Source organism: Helicoverpa armigera, chromosome 29 (genome assembly GCF_030705265.1).
Source record: "Helicoverpa armigera isolate CAAS_96S chromosome 29, ASM3070526v1, whole genome shotgun sequence".
Classification (NCBI taxonomy): Eukaryota; Metazoa; Arthropoda; class Insecta; order Lepidoptera; family Noctuidae; genus Helicoverpa; species Helicoverpa armigera.
This window is the reverse complement of record NC_087148.1, coordinates 2,156,672-2,173,841: the sequence shown is the minus strand read 5'-3', so window position 1 is coordinate 2,173,841 and position 17,170 is coordinate 2,156,672. Positions and strand designations below refer to the sequence as shown.

Sequence of the window (17,170 nt, the reverse complement as noted above, 5' to 3'; positions counted from 1 at the left end):
TTTTTAAGTGGTGAAAAGACGGTGCGCAGAAAACAGAATAAATAAATAACTACAAATAAATATTAGCGAATCCCATAATTCCGGGTTTATATTATAAATAAGCAATTACAATTTTTTGGTTTAAAACCACATTAATTTACAATTTCTATAAAATTATCCTGAGATCGCAGATAACATAGACAACAAAAGCTGAAACATAGACCAAAGATGGTGAAATTTAAGATTTAAAAATATACAAAAATCTAGTGGAGAACCAGGGGCTGGTCACTGCCGTACTTGACTAGATTTCGGTAAAAAATTTAGAAAAGCGCCATCTGCAATCCTCTTCCTAAAGTATTTAATATCTTCAAGTGATAATAGATGGCTCTTTAATCAAAAATTAACTTCCATAAAATATCACTAAAATTATTGAAATCTAAAAATTATTTTATATATTAGTATTACGTAGGAAATCTATCAATTATTTTTATTAAATCTGTACACTATTTTATATACATAAATTATTTTTCTATAATTATTTTTTTGGTTGGCAATAAACCGTGCCAACTGCCAATGCTGAAGTTAGAATTTGAATTTTAATGGCGAGTACAGTACATACAATTTGTGTGTTAAGTTTTCGTCCATTTAAGTGTTTTCTGCTGTTGACTTGCGTTGATTTGAGTTTTACTCATCCGCTGTGTTTTCGGTGAATTAGTGAGTGAGTTGAGCTGTGCTCCTCTGTTTCATTGTTTCACATAACTTGCGAAAAGACGCCATTAGTGTTTAGTATTATTTGCGATAAAGACGCCTTTTTTGTGATATTTGTGAAATAGACACTGTTATTGTGTTATTAGCGATTAGAGACGCTTGTTTGAGTGCATATAATCATGCCGAGGCGGTGCGAATTGGGATGTTCACACAACCCGGGTAAGTGCTTTCTTTATCAAGTTCATAGTACCTAGGGCCCGATTCTGTTAATAGTATCATTAAGTTATTAATATCAAAATTGAATGCGCCCCCCCCCCATGGGGCCACCTTGACGTGATGGGGGAAGGCATGAACGCTTAAAGAAGTCAGTAAGAACTAGACGACCCTGTGCCAATTGGTAAACATGAGGTACCATCAGAAAATATAGTCATAACACCTCGGCTAACCCTTTCCAACTAACGGTCCCAACTTCCCAACTAACCTTCCCTTTCCCTTTACCTTCTCTTCAGTGTCTGATAAAATATATATCTTATTACTTTAAAATATGTACTCTGCAGTCACCTTCTCTCTTTCACCTCTTAACTTTTCTTTTTCTTAAGTTTTAAAACATTGCTCCTAATATAATTTAATGCGACTACGAAATAGAGTAATAATACCCCAGGCGGGTACCGGAGCTAATCGCGATGGAGAATCCCGCCCCCTTTGTATTCTGGGTGGGGGCGACGCTTTTTAAATTTCATTTTTTTCATAGATACCTTTAAGGCCACCTGTTTGCAGTATAGTAATATTTAATTGGATATAAAATACTGTTCATTCACCCCTTAACCAACTCGGTGAAGGTTGTTGTTTAGTGGGATCTTAGACTTGTTTTTACTATTTCCAGGTGCTCCATCACAAGATGCTCATATGCCTCCTGCAACTCCACATATACCAACTGAACTTCCTATGCCTGAACATAATATATGGGATCTGCCTTCTACATCAAAGCAAATAATCACTGGTATGTAAACGCTTGGCTACCTACATTCTCAAATTATGTTTAACTAGCTACCATAATTAATTACTGCATTAAGTAATATGTAACTGTTGTGTAGTCATTACAAACACACTTCAACTTGATTTATTGTAATGACAATTTAGGTTAATAATCCTCATGTAACTCACACTAGTAATTTTGATGTTTACAATGACAATGGTGAATTATTATTATTTTATTTTCAGCTGCACCTCCCAATGCGTGTGTTATAGCAGCAGAACATAATTATTGCAGTAAACATGGTATACAACAAAGACGGAAACTTAAAGGAGACAAAAGTAAGTGCCAATGTAGTTTATACCATAAGATATCCAAAAAAAATGTTTATACATAGGCTACTTTTATCTGGGTGTGGAAAGTAGTAAAGTAAAAGTTTTTTTTGCAGAAAACTGAAATCAACTTCATCGCTGGAGAATGAATTAAAGATTTCAAGATTCCAAATGAAGAATTTAAAAACCGAAATTATTCGGTTACGTAAACGGAGTAGTAGTTTGAAAGAAAGATTAGCCAGCGTTGATAAAATTAGCAATACAAATTGTTTAAAAAAAATAACGAGAAATATGACAACTGCAGCAAAAATATTCACAAACATGCAGTACACCCAAACTCACAAGAGAGCTCGTGGGCGGAGGTTTACTTTAAAGGAAAAAGTTTTGTCTCTCTCCATGTACAAAAAGAGTCCCAAGAGTTATACTCTTTTATATAAATACTTTACATTGCCCTCTATAAAATCATTAAAAAGGCTTCTTGCGAAAATTGAAATAGAGTCGGGGCTAAATAAGTTTTTATTCATAAAAATGAGAAAGACTGTGAAGGAATTAAGTCCAGAAGATCGCCTCTGCTGTCTTATTTTGACGAGATGTCAATATCGCCGCAGATCCATTACGACGGATCTAAGGATAAATTAAAGGGATTCGCTTGGCGTAGTAAAAAAATTGCTGACCATGTTTTAGTTTACATGGTCAAAGGATTAAAGAAAAAATTTAAACAGCCTGTTGCATACTTTTTTACAAATTCTGTTAACAAAGCAGAATTAAAAGCCTTGACTATAAAAGTCATTAAATATGTTCAGGGTACAGGGCTTAATATTTTGTGCACAGTGTGCGACCAAAGCACAGTAAATGTCAGTGTAGTGAATGAAATTATTGAAGATAGTAGAATAAAATTCATAAAAGAAAATAAGGAATGGAGACATGATGTAATGGAAGTAGGGAAATCTAAAATTATCCCATTATTTGATGTCCCTCATTTATTGAAAGGGGTAAGAAACAATTTACTTACGAAGGACTTAAAATATTTCGACTTCGAAGAAAAGGTTGAAAAGACGATAAAATGGGAATATTACCAGAAAATTTATGAAGCGGACAAATTACATGGTGAATTAAAAATATGTCAGAAACTAACTGATGAACATATTTATGTGGAGAAAATAAAAAAAATGAAGGTCAAACACGCAACCCAAATTTTTAGCCGCAGTGTTGCTACAGCTGCAGAACATTTATCTGCTAGGGGCGATTTATCTAATGAGTGCCGCCAAGTAATTACATTTACCAAAATGATGGACAATTTATTTGATTCCTTAAATTCAAGCTCATTTAATATGATACATGGAAAAATGTATAAATGTGGTGTTAGAAACAATTCTCCTCATCATGAATTATGGGAAAATGCCAAAAAGGTATTAAAATCAATAAAATTTATTAAAGTTAAAAAAGAAAAGGAAAATAAAATAAGATTAATTGAAACGAGTTCGGTACCTTCAATAAAAATTTTATACGTACTATTGAGGGCATGCAACAGTTGTGGAAAATATTATCCCAAAAATATTTATTTGATACAATGATGACCAGAAACTTTAACCAGGACCCACTGGAAAATTTTTTTGGGAACATTAGAAGTTTTGGGGTGAGGAATACGGCACCCAACACAATTAGCTTTGAAGGTGCCTATAAATCACTTCTTTTAAATAATTATAACTCACCCCATTCACTTAACGCTAACTGTGAAAATGATGACAATGATTGTCTTCAGACATTGAGTTTCTTTTTGGAAGACAAACTTTTAGAAAACACTTCTAATGTTCCCAGTAATGAGGTTCTACCATTTCAGCAAGAAGAAAATGACGAAATTGAGGTGCCTTTTATAAATTTAAATTCTGAGCCTGCTGATGCTGGTCAGGCCAATTATGTATGTGGGTGGGTGCTGGCTAAATGTTTTAAAAAAGTTGCTAAATCATGCAGGCACTGCAAAACTGAACTAACTGGCGACAGTCAATTAAAATCAAATAGTTATATAAGGGCAAAAGAATATACAAAAGGAAAACATTGTCTGTTGTATCCCAATATAGTGGCGGAAAAAGTTTTAAAGACATACAAAATATTGTAGTAGAAATTTTGAAAAAGAATGTGCAAAAACTAAATTAAAAGAAAAGATAAAAATGTTTTTAGACATATTTGTGGATTATCCTTTCACCTGCGATATCCACAAGATAGAATTAAGAAATGTTTTTGAAAACATTACAATAAATATTTTGGTATATAGTTGGTGCCGCTCAATTAATCGAATTTTATCAGGTAAAATCCAATATCGTGATGAGGATGATGAAACTAAACTTTCAGCACAAATTTATTACAATAAACATAAACATAAGTAAATATGATTTTTATTTAATTCCAGGTCGCCTACTAAGTACTTTCTAAATGTTCCTACATAACGTTGTTCTGTTGAGTTGTAGTAATCTGTGTTGTATTTCCATATTTCAATAAATAACTATTTTCTACATTCTGTGGCTATATTTTGTAAGTACGTACGTATGAACAAATTCCCCTAGAATATCTATAGACGGTTATTCGTCATCTCGACACACTAAACTCACCACGAATGTGTCGAGTTGGTGAAACTCAAAATTTGTACATTTATCATGTCGTCAACTCGCCACGTCAAGATTTTAATTCGTGTCCAGTTAGTGAAACTTAGATTTTATCACTTTTATGTTTTCGCCAAGTTTGGGAATCAACTTTTCGCGTTTCAAACGTTTGCAAAATGGACGTTCAGTGGCCGATGATGTTTGTGACACAATGTATCCAGTTGGCGAAAACATAAAAGTGATAAAATCTAAGTTTCACTAACTGGACACGAATGAAAATCTTGAGTGGCGAGTTGACGACATGATAAATGTACAAATTTCGAGTTTCACCAACTCGACACTTTAATGGTGAGTTTAGTCTGTCGAGATGACGAATAACCTGTAGACAATACTGATGTATACATGTGTGTGAAATGGGATGTACGCACACATAAACAATTTGTTTCGGCAGACGATACCAGATGGCGCTTCAAAAATCGTTTGAAGGTTGCAGAAAAAAATCGAAGTGGGTTCTCTATTCCCAATCTATTTACTATACTCTATGTGGAGAACTAATTTCGGCAAGAGAAAATATGACCCAAATGTTAATAAATAAATATGAGTTTGTTGCACGATAGAAATAAGCCATTCAGATAAGCAAAAGCACACCTATCCAAACCGAATGTTTAGGCTTTGTTCGGACTATTTAGTAGATGGTTTATGTAGTTTTATTATTTTTAAATAGGGCCAGTAGTAGACTTTGTCCAATGGTAGAAACGAATGGTAGAAATCCCAATCAAGGCAATATAACACCTTTTTGCATACATAGTTTGCTATTCTGAATGACTTTTATAAGTACTATAAATAATGTTATTCCCATACATTTTCTGCGTTAGACGTAGAATGCTAAAAATTAGGCGATCACATAAAAGTTTAGGTTCCTGCGTTTTTGGTTCTTTCAATAGTATGGTAGTAACTAACATTTTTAGTGTGGCAATTTGGTAGATATGTAGGTTTCCCACCAATATATGGCAACACTGTCCAAAACGAGTAGGGGAAACCTTGATGATTTTTTGAAATCCAAAAATCCTTTTCTTCTTAAATTGGAAAATTACCCAAAACTCCTTAATTTGGTGGTATTTTAATAAATTGATTATTTGTCCCAACAATAGCTTTGACGAAGCCAGCAGAAGTCATCTGGCTAGCCTTTTCCCAACTATGTTGGGGTCGGCTTCCAGTCTAACCGTATGGAGCTGAGTACCAGTATGCCACATGGTTCTGACCTCCTCAACCCAGTTACCCGGGCAATCCGATACCGCTTGGTAAGACTGGTTGTTAACTTTCTGGCTGCTGTCTACCCATAACGACTGCCAAATATGTTCAAATGACAGCCGGGACCTACAGTTTTAATTACCGTGTCTACGAATACCCATATAATTTTCGTAATTTTATATGAAATATTATTAAGTATTGGGGTGATACTACGAAAAAGCCACATAAAAATATTAGTTGTAAGCATAATACCATTGTAAATGTATAAAAATATGCGTATCATGTATAGCTGCGTACGTAATAAATTGTATATGTTTATATCTGTTTATGAGTAAATTGTAAAAGCATTAAATTATTTTACGAACTAGTTTCGACTAGAAATTTATTTTTCAAAAATGCTGTCAAAATTATCTCAAAAACATTACGGTATACACTATATGTATAATTAATTACCAATTTAATTCTGCTTATATTTTAATTTAAAAATCCTTTTGTTTTATTTTTTGCTTGGCAATTGCAACCAAAATGAATTTATATTTTTCCTTTTTTTTTAAGAATTACGAATTAAATCAATAATTTGTATAGAATATGTAGCAAAACTTTTGCAAGTTAATTTAAAAGTACAACATAAGTGCCTACTGCAAAACTGGGTCACGCCAAACTTTTTGTCGTCTCGGAACATAGTGCGGATCGCTGCGCAGCAACCATTTTTAACGAACAGCGAATGCTCAAAATTAAGTTAGGAACCGACATTGAGTTTCACGAAACCTATATACCTACTAGATTTTTACCCGACTGTCAAGAAGGGTTATTGAATATCAAATAAATAGTGTAATTGGCTTTGGCCGTTCTATTTAAATAAATAAATAAAAAAATTGAAAAAAAATCAAATCGCATTTTTTTTTCTTTAGTAATAGAAATATTGAAGTAAAAAAAAAACGCAGGAACCTCAAACCCCGAAAAATGTTGACAGCCAAAAAAATCAACTAATCCTGCCTATAATATTGCCGAAAATGATTGCCATTGCCATTATAACGCCTATGCCTGTCAAAATTTGATTTGGTTCTAACAAAACCTTGTTTTTATCAATATCTTTGATTTGGTCAACATCCTCCAAGTCTTGGTGTACCACGGATAGAGCTTTTGTGATCTCTGCATCAGATTGAATGCTGGATTGAGAAGCGTTCACTATTGCTCGGGTTAAGTCCCGTAGTTGGGAGTCTACTGTTCTTTCGCGGCGGTGTATGTGCTCTGAAAAGAATAAAATACATATTATAAAGTGGGTATTTTCCTATAGTTTCAAGAAAAAAAGTACTAATATAATAAAGAGGAAACTATTTTTTCTTTGCAAAATGGAAAGCGAAATAAAGCCGAAGACGCCGGATGCAGGTCGCCTCCAACAGGTATCTGTGTAGATCTAAGGGGGAGGCCTATGTTCAGCAGTGGACGTCCTACGGCTGAGATGATGATGATGAAAGGTTCTGAAATTACTGAACCGATTTGAAAAAATCTTTCACTGTCGGAAAGCTACACTCTTCCCGAGTAACATAAGCTATAAATTATTCCGGTACGGGCAGTAGTTCCCACGGGACGCGGGTGAAACCGCGGGTAAACAGTTACTTTTTAAAAATAACAAGCTTTGAAACATTATTTTTTTTCCCATTACTTAAATACTTATTTATTGTAAAGCACTGGTACTACATCTGGTTAAACTGGTAACCGACCCCAACATAGTTGGGAAAAGGCTCGGAGGATGGACTCAAATACCTATATACTTCAGTTCTACAAAATAATAAATAAAAACATTGTGCTCGGTGGGAGGTGGACTGTATCAATAGTTTGCGGTAATCACCGGGAAAGAGGGAAAACCCGGCCTTAAATTAAACAACTAGTTAAAGAAGTCACGAAAAAAACGAGAGGGCGGCTCGCTGCGAGACGGCGCGATGACAACTCCAAACAGAAACAAAAGACGAACTAAAAAGTAAACAGCTAGTTGCAGCCAGTACTGCAAGGAGTTCGGAATGCGTACGAGCCTCGCCCTCGTTGGTCAATTTATTAGTTAAATGAAATTAAAAATATTACAACAAAAATCAAAGGGTAAAAAATACAAAAGATAAAATAACAAAAACTAATTCCATCGTTAACATCCCCCACCCCAGTGCGTCAGCACTCATTCCCGATAGCTATATACACAACTCGTGCTACCGGTCGTCGCAATATGCCCGACTTTGTTTGCACCTCGGCGACTCTGATGCGGCCGTCTTGGCCTGGCATCACCCTTCGAATTATGCCGCGTGGCCAAACGTTTCGTGGGGATGCGGGATCGACAATTAAAACGAGGTCACCCACTTGTAAGGGCCTCTGCTCCTGCTGCCACTTCTTTCGCGGACGCATGTCCGGCAGCACCTCCTTCACCCACCGTCGCCAGAATGAGTCAGCCAGCTGCTGAGCAATCCTCCACTGTTTGCGCAAGAATGTATCTGACTCATCAAAGGTGCCCATAGTCGGTAGGTTTGAGGATGAGCCAAGGAGGAAATGGTTGGGTGTTAATGTCTCGTCAGTGTTCGGCTCAACGCTCACATGGGTGAGGGGCCGACTATTTACCATCACTTCAACCTCTGTCATGAGAGTTTGTAGAACAGCGTCTCGGGGTGCTCGCTCTTTCAGCACGACCTTCAGTGCGTTTTTCACGCAGCGAATGAGTCGCTCCCATGCCCCACCCCAATGTGGGCTGGCAGGGGGGGAAAACGTCCATGTAGTGGTCATGCTGTAACTCTGTACTCCGTCAGCTAAGAGTTTCTCATCCAATTCGGAGACACACTTCTTCAACTCCTTGTCGGCGCCTCTCAGATTAGTACCATTATCCGAGTAAAGGTGTCGCGGCCACCCGCGTCTCGCTGCCATGCGTCGGAGAGCCATTATGACGTCATCGGTGGTAAGGCTTCCTACGAGCTCAACATGTATAGCCCTCACAGTGAGACAGGTAAACAAAACGCCGTACCTTTTTTCTCGGCGGCGTCCTATGGTCACTTCCATAGGTCCGAACAGGTCCACTCCAGTGTGGGTAAAGGGACGCTGATGATGCGCCAATCGTCCCTCAGGTAAGTCTCCCATTCGAGGAGGTCGAGGCTGTGCACGCCTGATTCTGCACAGCATGCATTTTGAAATAACATGTTTAACAGTAGGTCTAATACGTATAATCCAGTACTTCTGTTTCAGCTCATTTACCACCATCTCCTGGTGGCCGTGGAACGCTCTTTGGTGATAATGCTTCACAATCAGCTGAGTAATGTGACTGCGACCATCTAGTATAACAGGTTGCTTAACATCTGGAGTTATTTCACGAGCAGCGTTGATGCGGCCTCCACATCGCAGGACTCCGTGCTCATCTAGATACGGAGATAAGGTAAGTAGCTTACTCGAAGTAGGTAGTGCCGTAGACGCTTGACGTAGCTTAATCTCTTTTCCAAATGATAAAGCCTGTGAGTGCTTTATTAGTAAGCGTTCAGCCCTGTCCATCACGTCATCATTCAGATTACAGGTGGAAGCTATCTGTTTTCTCTTATTGATGGCCTTGATAATGTTATCAACGAAGGTAAGTACTCGACTTGTTGTTCGTAACAAGCGTAGCCATGAAGAGAAGCGTGAAGGTTCAGGTACAGGTAAGGTACAGCTTTCTATGGTGTTATCAATTACTGTTACACATTCTAACAACTCTTTGTTCGCAGGTTCAACGACATCTTGCGGCCAATATTCCGGATGCTTATACAAGAAGGTAGGTCCCTGTAGCCACTCATCTTGTAACACCGAGCAATCGTAGTTTTCTCGTGTGGCTATATCTGCTATATTTAGCTTAGTTGGTACATAGCGCCATTCATGTATTCGAGTCAACTCGTCAATTTCTCCCAATCTATTGGCAATGTACATCTTGTAATTACGAGCGTTATTTTTTATCCAGTGGAGTACCGTTGTAGAGTCACTCCAAAACACTCTCCTTACAGCTTTCATCTTGTGCTCGTTAGTAATAGTCTCCGCGAGTCTAGATGCTAACACAGCGGCCTGTAGTTCGAGACGCGGTACTGTAATCGGCTTATTCCCCGCAACTCTGCATTTGCTAGCAATGAATGCCACACGTATGTTATCGTCGTGATCAATCCATCTCCAATAAGCCACAGCGCAGAATGCCTTGACAGACGCGTCACAGAATACATGCATCTCGAGTTCTCTATAACCATTTCTGTTCACAACAGTTTGGTTGAACGTCGTCGACGGCAGCGGCGTAGCACTGGTGTTGTCCGCTACGGGCGTAGCGCTGCTCGTAGCACTCGTAGGGTCAACGAGGTCATTAGCCGACAGCTGATGCTTTGATGGTGAAGCTCCCTTTAGCTCCAGCGTGAAGTAGCGTCGCACGTCGTCGTGCAGCTCGGCAGTCGCGGAGATAACAACAGGTGCGACGTCCGACATACACAATGCGGCGTGCTGAGCTTGTGTACTCGGTACCCTGCCGTGCAGGCACCAACCCAATGGTGTGCGGGTGGCGCACGGCTCGCCTGGCTTGAATACTAGTGTCTCTAAAGGAAACAATAAATGGTTATTATCTTGCCCTAACAGTAAGTCGGGTTTTAGCGACGCAAAACACAGATCGTCTTTAATATCGCGTAAGTGGCCATAGGTCTCGCACTGAAAGTTCACTGACCTTTGTTCTGGCAAGCTCAGTTCGTTGACACTACGCGCACTTATATTAAACTTTTCACCGAGTTTGTTAGACACGATTAAGTCCACTAGTTCTGCCGCACACACTAACTCGTTCTTGTTCCATGCGCCACGAACTCGCATGGTCTGTGTACGCCAGCGCAGACCGGCGCGCGCAGCCAACGACGCGCTGATCATTGAGACTGTGGAGCCGTCGTCAAGTGCACGGAATGCACCATTAGGTCCGTGAATAAGTTCGGGAACCACTTTCAACTGCACTGACCATTCGTTGTGGTTGGTGTTAACGTGAGTTACCACTTCAATTGGTTCACTACCAGATTGTGTCGCCGTGCTTGGGGCGACGACCTCTTCGGCGGTAGCGGTCGGCACGTAGTGCAGCAGGCGATGATGCGGTCGTCCGCACGCAGTGACGTCACATAATTTTTCTCGGTCGCTAAACTTGCAGACTTGAGAAGACTCTTCATATGCTTGCTTAAACTGTAGCCAATCAAGCGGGTCACCGTTAAACTTCGGTAAGTCGTTTGGCATAGACAGTCGGTTAAGCAGCTTAGTTTCTGCCTGGTTGGCGTTGGTGGTTGCGGTGGCGGCGGCTAGGTCCTTAAGCACACATGCCGATTGCATGTGCATAGTGCCGTCGTCAGTACCGCTCTGGTTTGGTTGCACGTTCCCGAGCTGAGATGGGCCGGCGTTATCCAATTGCTGCAAGACAGCGTCTTGCCGTTGTGCCGGGCGCAGCGCATCGTCGTAACAGCTAGTGACGCGCTGTGTCTTCACCCACTCCTCGATTCGAGACGCATTTTCCTCTTCACCAGGTTCACCATCAGCTAGCGACTGCGAGCCGCAGCTGTCCAGCTTCGCCAGGTCGGCAGCCAGCTTCTTTTCAATGAGTTCCATTTTCAGAAGCGCCATTTGTTCCGCCGCCTCGAGTATCAATCGTGCCCTCCTCGCCTTCACTGAAGACCTCGCAGAAGGAGATTTTACCAATGGTCTTCTGCTAGCCTCGGACTTCTTTACATTAGTAGGCGTAGGTTTTTCAATATCTTGTTCCCGGCGCGCCGCGCTTCGCGTGTTCACCATTTTGTTTTTCTCAGTTCGCGGTGTACGAAGCATCCGAGTTGCTGGAACGATCCGGGTCGAAGGACCAACGGATGTGCTCGGTGGGAGGTGGACTGTATCAATAGTTTGCGGTAATCACCGGGAAAGAGGGAAAACCCGGCCTTAAATTAAACAACTAGTTAAAGAAGTCACGAAAAAAACGAGAGGGCGGCTCGCTGCGAGACGGCGCGATGACAACTCCAAACAGAAACAAAAGACGAACTAAAAAGTAAACAGCTAGTTGCAGCCAGTACTGCAAGGAGTTCGGAATGCGTACGAGCCTCGCCCTCGTTGGTCAATTTATTAGTTAAATGAAATTAAAAATATTACAACAAAAATCAAAGGGTAAAAAATACAAAAGATAAAATAACAAAAACTAATTCCATCGTTAACAAACATATTTACCTATTAAATGTTCCTGTTTTTCGACTAGATTGTTAATGTTCTCCTGCATGAGTTTCAAATTGTTTGCGAGATTGTCCTGTAAAAAAAAAGAAAAAAGAAGCAGTTAAAATAAAGTTTCATTGTAAAGTACTCATGCATTAGTCGGCAGTTGTACTTGCCGCGGTCAATATATGGATGGGTGGCGATTTCATAGAAATACTACATGACCCATACATAAGGAACTTTTTCAATGTGGGCATATGTATTGTATTGTATTGCTAGGGTAACTGGGTTGAAGAGATCAGATAGGGCAGTTGCTCCTTGTAAAGCACTGGTACTCAGCTACATCCGGTTAGACTGGAAGCCAACCCCAACATAATTGGGAAAAAGGCTCAGAGGATGAAGTCAGAAGACAAACCGTCTAACATCTTCAATTAAAAACTCTAACACCATCAGTCAGAAGGTCTATCACGATCATACAGAAGATTTGACAACTTCAATTACAAGGTCTGACAACTTCTCCAATCCTGATAAGCGAACTCTTGCTGCATAGCCTGCTTGATGTCGCGATGGTATAGAGTGCGGGCCATTTGCTGCTGCATCATTTCACGTCACGAGTACCAACAGTTCAGTTAGCGACCACATCTTATATGCTTTAATATTACCTGCTAGGACTTGAATGGGAGGTAGTATTGCGTTTATAGATTACAATAGTAAAGATAAATAATTGATTATTTGTAAATTTTTTTCATCCAAAAAAAGAACGTATAAATTTGACTTTATTTATTAGTTTAAAACCATCCAGTAGAGTTGCGCGTTGCCACTCGTGCAGAACAGATAGAAAGAGATAGCAGTTGTTTTCATTGAATAAGCGACACTACGCGCGTAATTTGTGAACCACGTTATGCAGAGTAGAGCCAATGTTAATTTAACTTGTTTAATGTCTCAAATTGAATTGACTGTTTTGGGGAACGAAATTTCTTCACTATCGTAATCTATAAACGTATAAATACTAACCCCCGTTCAAGTCCTGGTAGGTAATATTAAAGCACCTTACATAGTAGTATAGCAAACAGTGTGACCTGATAAGCGAACTCTTGCTGCATAGCCTGCTTGATGTCTGCAGTGGCGGCATTGCCCCCGCCAGCGATGGTATAGAGCACGCTGGCACTGCGAGCCATTTGCTGCTCCATCATTTCACGGAATTCCGACATCTTCAGGTGGTTGTTTATTGAGGAGCCGGCTATGCCGAGGACTGTACCTGGGGAAAAAGGACCATGATTAGAATATAACTGGCAGTTCTCCACGGATTCACCTAGAAGAACCACATGTCACAATGTGGTAGTATGTCACCAGTGGTCTCAGTCCACAGTTAGGTACCTACAGTTACAGCCTTTTTATCGTCCCACTGCTGGGCTGCGGCCTCCTCTCACACGGAGAATGATTGAGCATTAATCACCACGCGCGAGAGATGCGGGTTGGGGTCCCAGTCTATGTAACGTGTATTTAATTCAATTCAGTGGTTTAGGCGTGAAAGCGCGATAAACAGACAAGAGTTACTTTCGTATTTATAATATTGGTAGGCAAGGAAGGGAAGCTACATTTTCCAGTAGTTTTGGTGTCTATTCAATGCAGTTTTTTTCTCAATTTCTGCTCGTTATTAATAAATATATGGAACATAGGATCCAATTCGCATATAGCCAGTTGTTTTTCTAGATACATAAAAATAATAAAACTCAGAAGCTTTAATTGCTATTTGCATTGTATGTGTAATTGTTACTAATTTAAAGGACATTGCTGCTAACCCTAATTAGGTTCATTTATTGTACTTTAGCTAAGCTCGCATTCACTGCCATTCTCAATATTCTAGCTATATATAGATTTGTTTACTAAGATATGAATTTGTCATTACCTGTATGGGGCTATTGTATATACTTAATTATGTAATTAAGTTTAGTATGCCTTTCTTTTTCTGTGTAACAGGGTCCATAAAATGTACCTAGCTTTAAGCCCCTTGTAATATCATTGTAACATTATGGTATGAAAATAAATAAATATGAAATACTAGCTTCGCCCGCGTATAGATCGGTTATATCGCGTTTCCCAGAGAATTCTTCAAAAGTCCAGGATAAGTGTTATATCTCAAGGCTATGTTCTCTCTCAAGGTCAATTGTATCTCTGTACCAAATTTTATTAAAATCAATTCAGTGGTTTAGACGTGAAAGCGTTACAGACAGACAGAGTTACTTTCGCATTTATAATATTAGTAGGGATGGCTAAGTGGGTAAATTCTAACTCTAGTAAAATGGAATCAACGGATAGGAACCCATAGATAGATTGAATATTGAAAACGGCCATTAAACAATATAAAAAACTTACCAAATATAGAAGCGACGATGTACCAGTACTTGTTCCTCTCAGCATGAGCCCTCTCCCTCTCATGGCCAAGCTTGACGGCTGCCGACATGGTGGCGAAGAGTTCCCTCTCCTCGCGCTCCGCGTCCCCGAAGAGAGCGCGAAGAGCTCGCTCTTGTACTATCAGCTGAACAGTGGCATATGGAGTCAGTCATCAATAAGACACAAGTTTCCACCGGCAGTTTCAACTGCCTCCCTCAGAAGTTAAGTAGGAAATGAGGATAAAAAGTACCCTAAACCCTTGCTAGATAACTAGGCTACATCACTGCCAAGTTTCATCAAAATCCCACCAGTAGTTTTTGCGTGAAAGAGCAACAAACATACAGACACACAACCACCCGCAGTTTCAACTGCCTCCCTCAGAAGTTAAGTGGGATATGAGGATAAAAACTACCCTAAACCCTTCCCAAATAACTGGGCTATATTACAACCAAGTTTCATCAAAATCGCTCCAGTAGTTTTTGCGTGATACAGCAACAAACATACAGACATACAGACACACAAACTCTCGCATGTATTTTTTTTTTCATTGCTACCCCTTGTCCGAAGTAACTCCCAAAGTTACTTCGGACAAGGGAAATACCTTCACAGGTTTTTCACAAAATCTGTTCTGCAGATGTTACACACTATAGGAAACCAACTTGGCCAAGTTAGAAGGTATTATAGTTCCAGATATTTCATGTTGAAGTAGTGAGTGGTATTTCTAAATAAATATGTATGTACTGACAAAATGTTTTTTTTTTCTACTAATTGCTTAGTATGACGTCCCCTTAGTATGACGGGTTTGTAAGGTCCCTTCGATGTCATTATAAACAGATTCCACTGTATTTATTTAGATTTATAATAATATATTGTTATTACCTTATGCTCCTCAGTACACAGATGTAAGTACTTGTCATCGCCTTTCATGGTGTTCTGCATCTCAGCGTGAAGCTCTTTCAGTCTCATCTCCACATCGGTGACTTGGCGGCCGAGCTCTCGTCTCCTGTCTTGTGCTGCCATGAATCTTTCCTGAAAGGCATGTGGAAATAGGCTTATATATATAAGTTTCAATTAGGTATAGTTATCGGCACGGATATTGATCCCTGACCTTCACCTTCACGCGCAGAAGCGATTTATTGGTTTATTGCCTTAATAGCTGGTGCCCGCGACTTCGTCTGCGCAGGTTTAGTATTTTGAACAATATGTTTACAAATTGTAGCCTATGTGTTATTCTGATGTATAAGCTATATTATTGTAAAGTTTCATTAAAATCCATTCAGTAGTTTTTGCGTGAAAGAGTAACAAACATCCATACATACAAACTTTCGCGTTTATAATATTAGTAGGATAAGGAAAGCATGGATACAGCTGCATGAGAAAAATCTGTGACAGCGGATTACATTTTCATACAATTTTATGTAAATTGCATGGATAATAGTTAATAAATAGTTGTAAACTATCTTATTGGGATTTTTAAATTTATACTTTACTGTGATAAATATGAAGGTCCAATGCTAAATACAGGTTTCCCCTATATATTTATATAGTTTATAGATTTTTTTATTATTTTATATTAATCAATACCTATGTGAAATCAGCCTAAGTAATTTGAATAAAAAAAATTCAATTTGAGTTTTATAATATGATTTCATACACAATATAATAGAGACAGATTGTAATGCTCAAAGCTTATGTTATTTATAGAGAAATTGGGTCCAGTATTGTAAAAAATCTAGTATGTTCTATTTCTAATAAGAATATTCTAAGTTCAAGTCTACCAGTCAAGGAAATTGCATGTAAAGATAGTGCAATCTCTGCAAATAAGATAAAGATAAAAGTTCCTATTAACATCATACATATTAATCTGATAAACTAGTCTATTCTCTATGAACTGCAATGAATAAGCATAATTTGCATTACAAAGTAATCAATCGACTAAATATAGGAAGATCGATGACGCCATGATGTAAGCTTTTTAAAAAACGAACTATCACATACCATAGCTAAAAAAATATAAGCAAAACCGGCCTTGAACTCTAGAAAAAATATGTTTAAAAAAAACTAACCTGCGCATCGACGACGGTATTTTGCAAAGCCATAATTTCTTCGACACCCGTGAATTTTTCATATCTGGACACCATCTCCCGCACCCTTTTAGTCACCGTCTCATATTTAAGTCTTTCCGCAATTTCTGTTACTTTAGTCGCGGGCACATATCTTGTGATGATCTGATCGACTTTCTCACGGCCATTTGTTATATGAGGTAAATGCACTTTGTCTTTCAGCCTTTGCGCTAACTGTCTGAGTTTGTCTGCCATAGTTACATGATAATTGTTGTAGTTATTGTAATTTAATGGATATTTAACATTTTTGTTGTAATGATTTCATCCCCGGATGGGTTGGGAGTTTTGACAGTGACACTTTGCGTTTTGACGTTTGTCGAAGATGCGATTTTATTTGTGTTCGGTTACACGATGAAATCTTCTCGAACTATTGTAGAAAACGTACAACATAAAGGTACATTTTGAATGCTAGCTGATGACCGCAGCTGCACTACTGCTTTGTACGTATTTACATGAAACCGTTTTAGATTTAATATGGATATCAGATTTCAATTTCTGACAGCGACTGCACATGCTGCTGTCGTTTCGATTCATTTCGTCGCATTAAAAACATAGCTATTGTAACTTTTTGATAGTGCACAGGCAAATAACGGGTGATTTTTTAAGAGGATTTTCAAA

General features: G+C 38.8%; 1 protein-coding gene and 1 long non-coding RNA gene across 2 annotated transcripts; one reads left to right on the top strand and one right to left on the bottom strand.

The window, feature by feature from the left end:
• Positions 1–260: 260 nt before the first annotated feature.
• Positions 261–2,001, top strand: LOC135119065 (uncharacterized). The gene is made up of 2 exons (XR_010277959.1): positions 261–1,687; positions 1,909–2,001. It is a non-coding gene; the product is annotated as an uncharacterized LOC135119065 (long non-coding RNA).
• Positions 2,002–6,160: 4,159 nt separating this feature from the next.
• LOC110382319 (uncharacterized) lies at positions 6,161–16,868 on the bottom strand. Its single transcript, XM_064042538.1, has 6 exons — positions 16,496–16,868; positions 15,309–15,458; positions 14,412–14,574; positions 13,115–13,293; positions 12,054–12,129; positions 6,161–7,091 (listed from the first exon to the last, which is right to left on the bottom strand). The coding sequence occupies exons 1-6, from the start codon at positions 16,745–16,747 to the stop codon at positions 6,823–6,825; spliced, it is 1,089 nt and encodes a 362-aa protein (XP_063898608.1). The 5' UTR covers positions 16,748–16,868; the 3' UTR covers positions 6,161–6,822.
• Between the last annotated feature and the right edge of the window lie 302 nt (positions 16,869–17,170).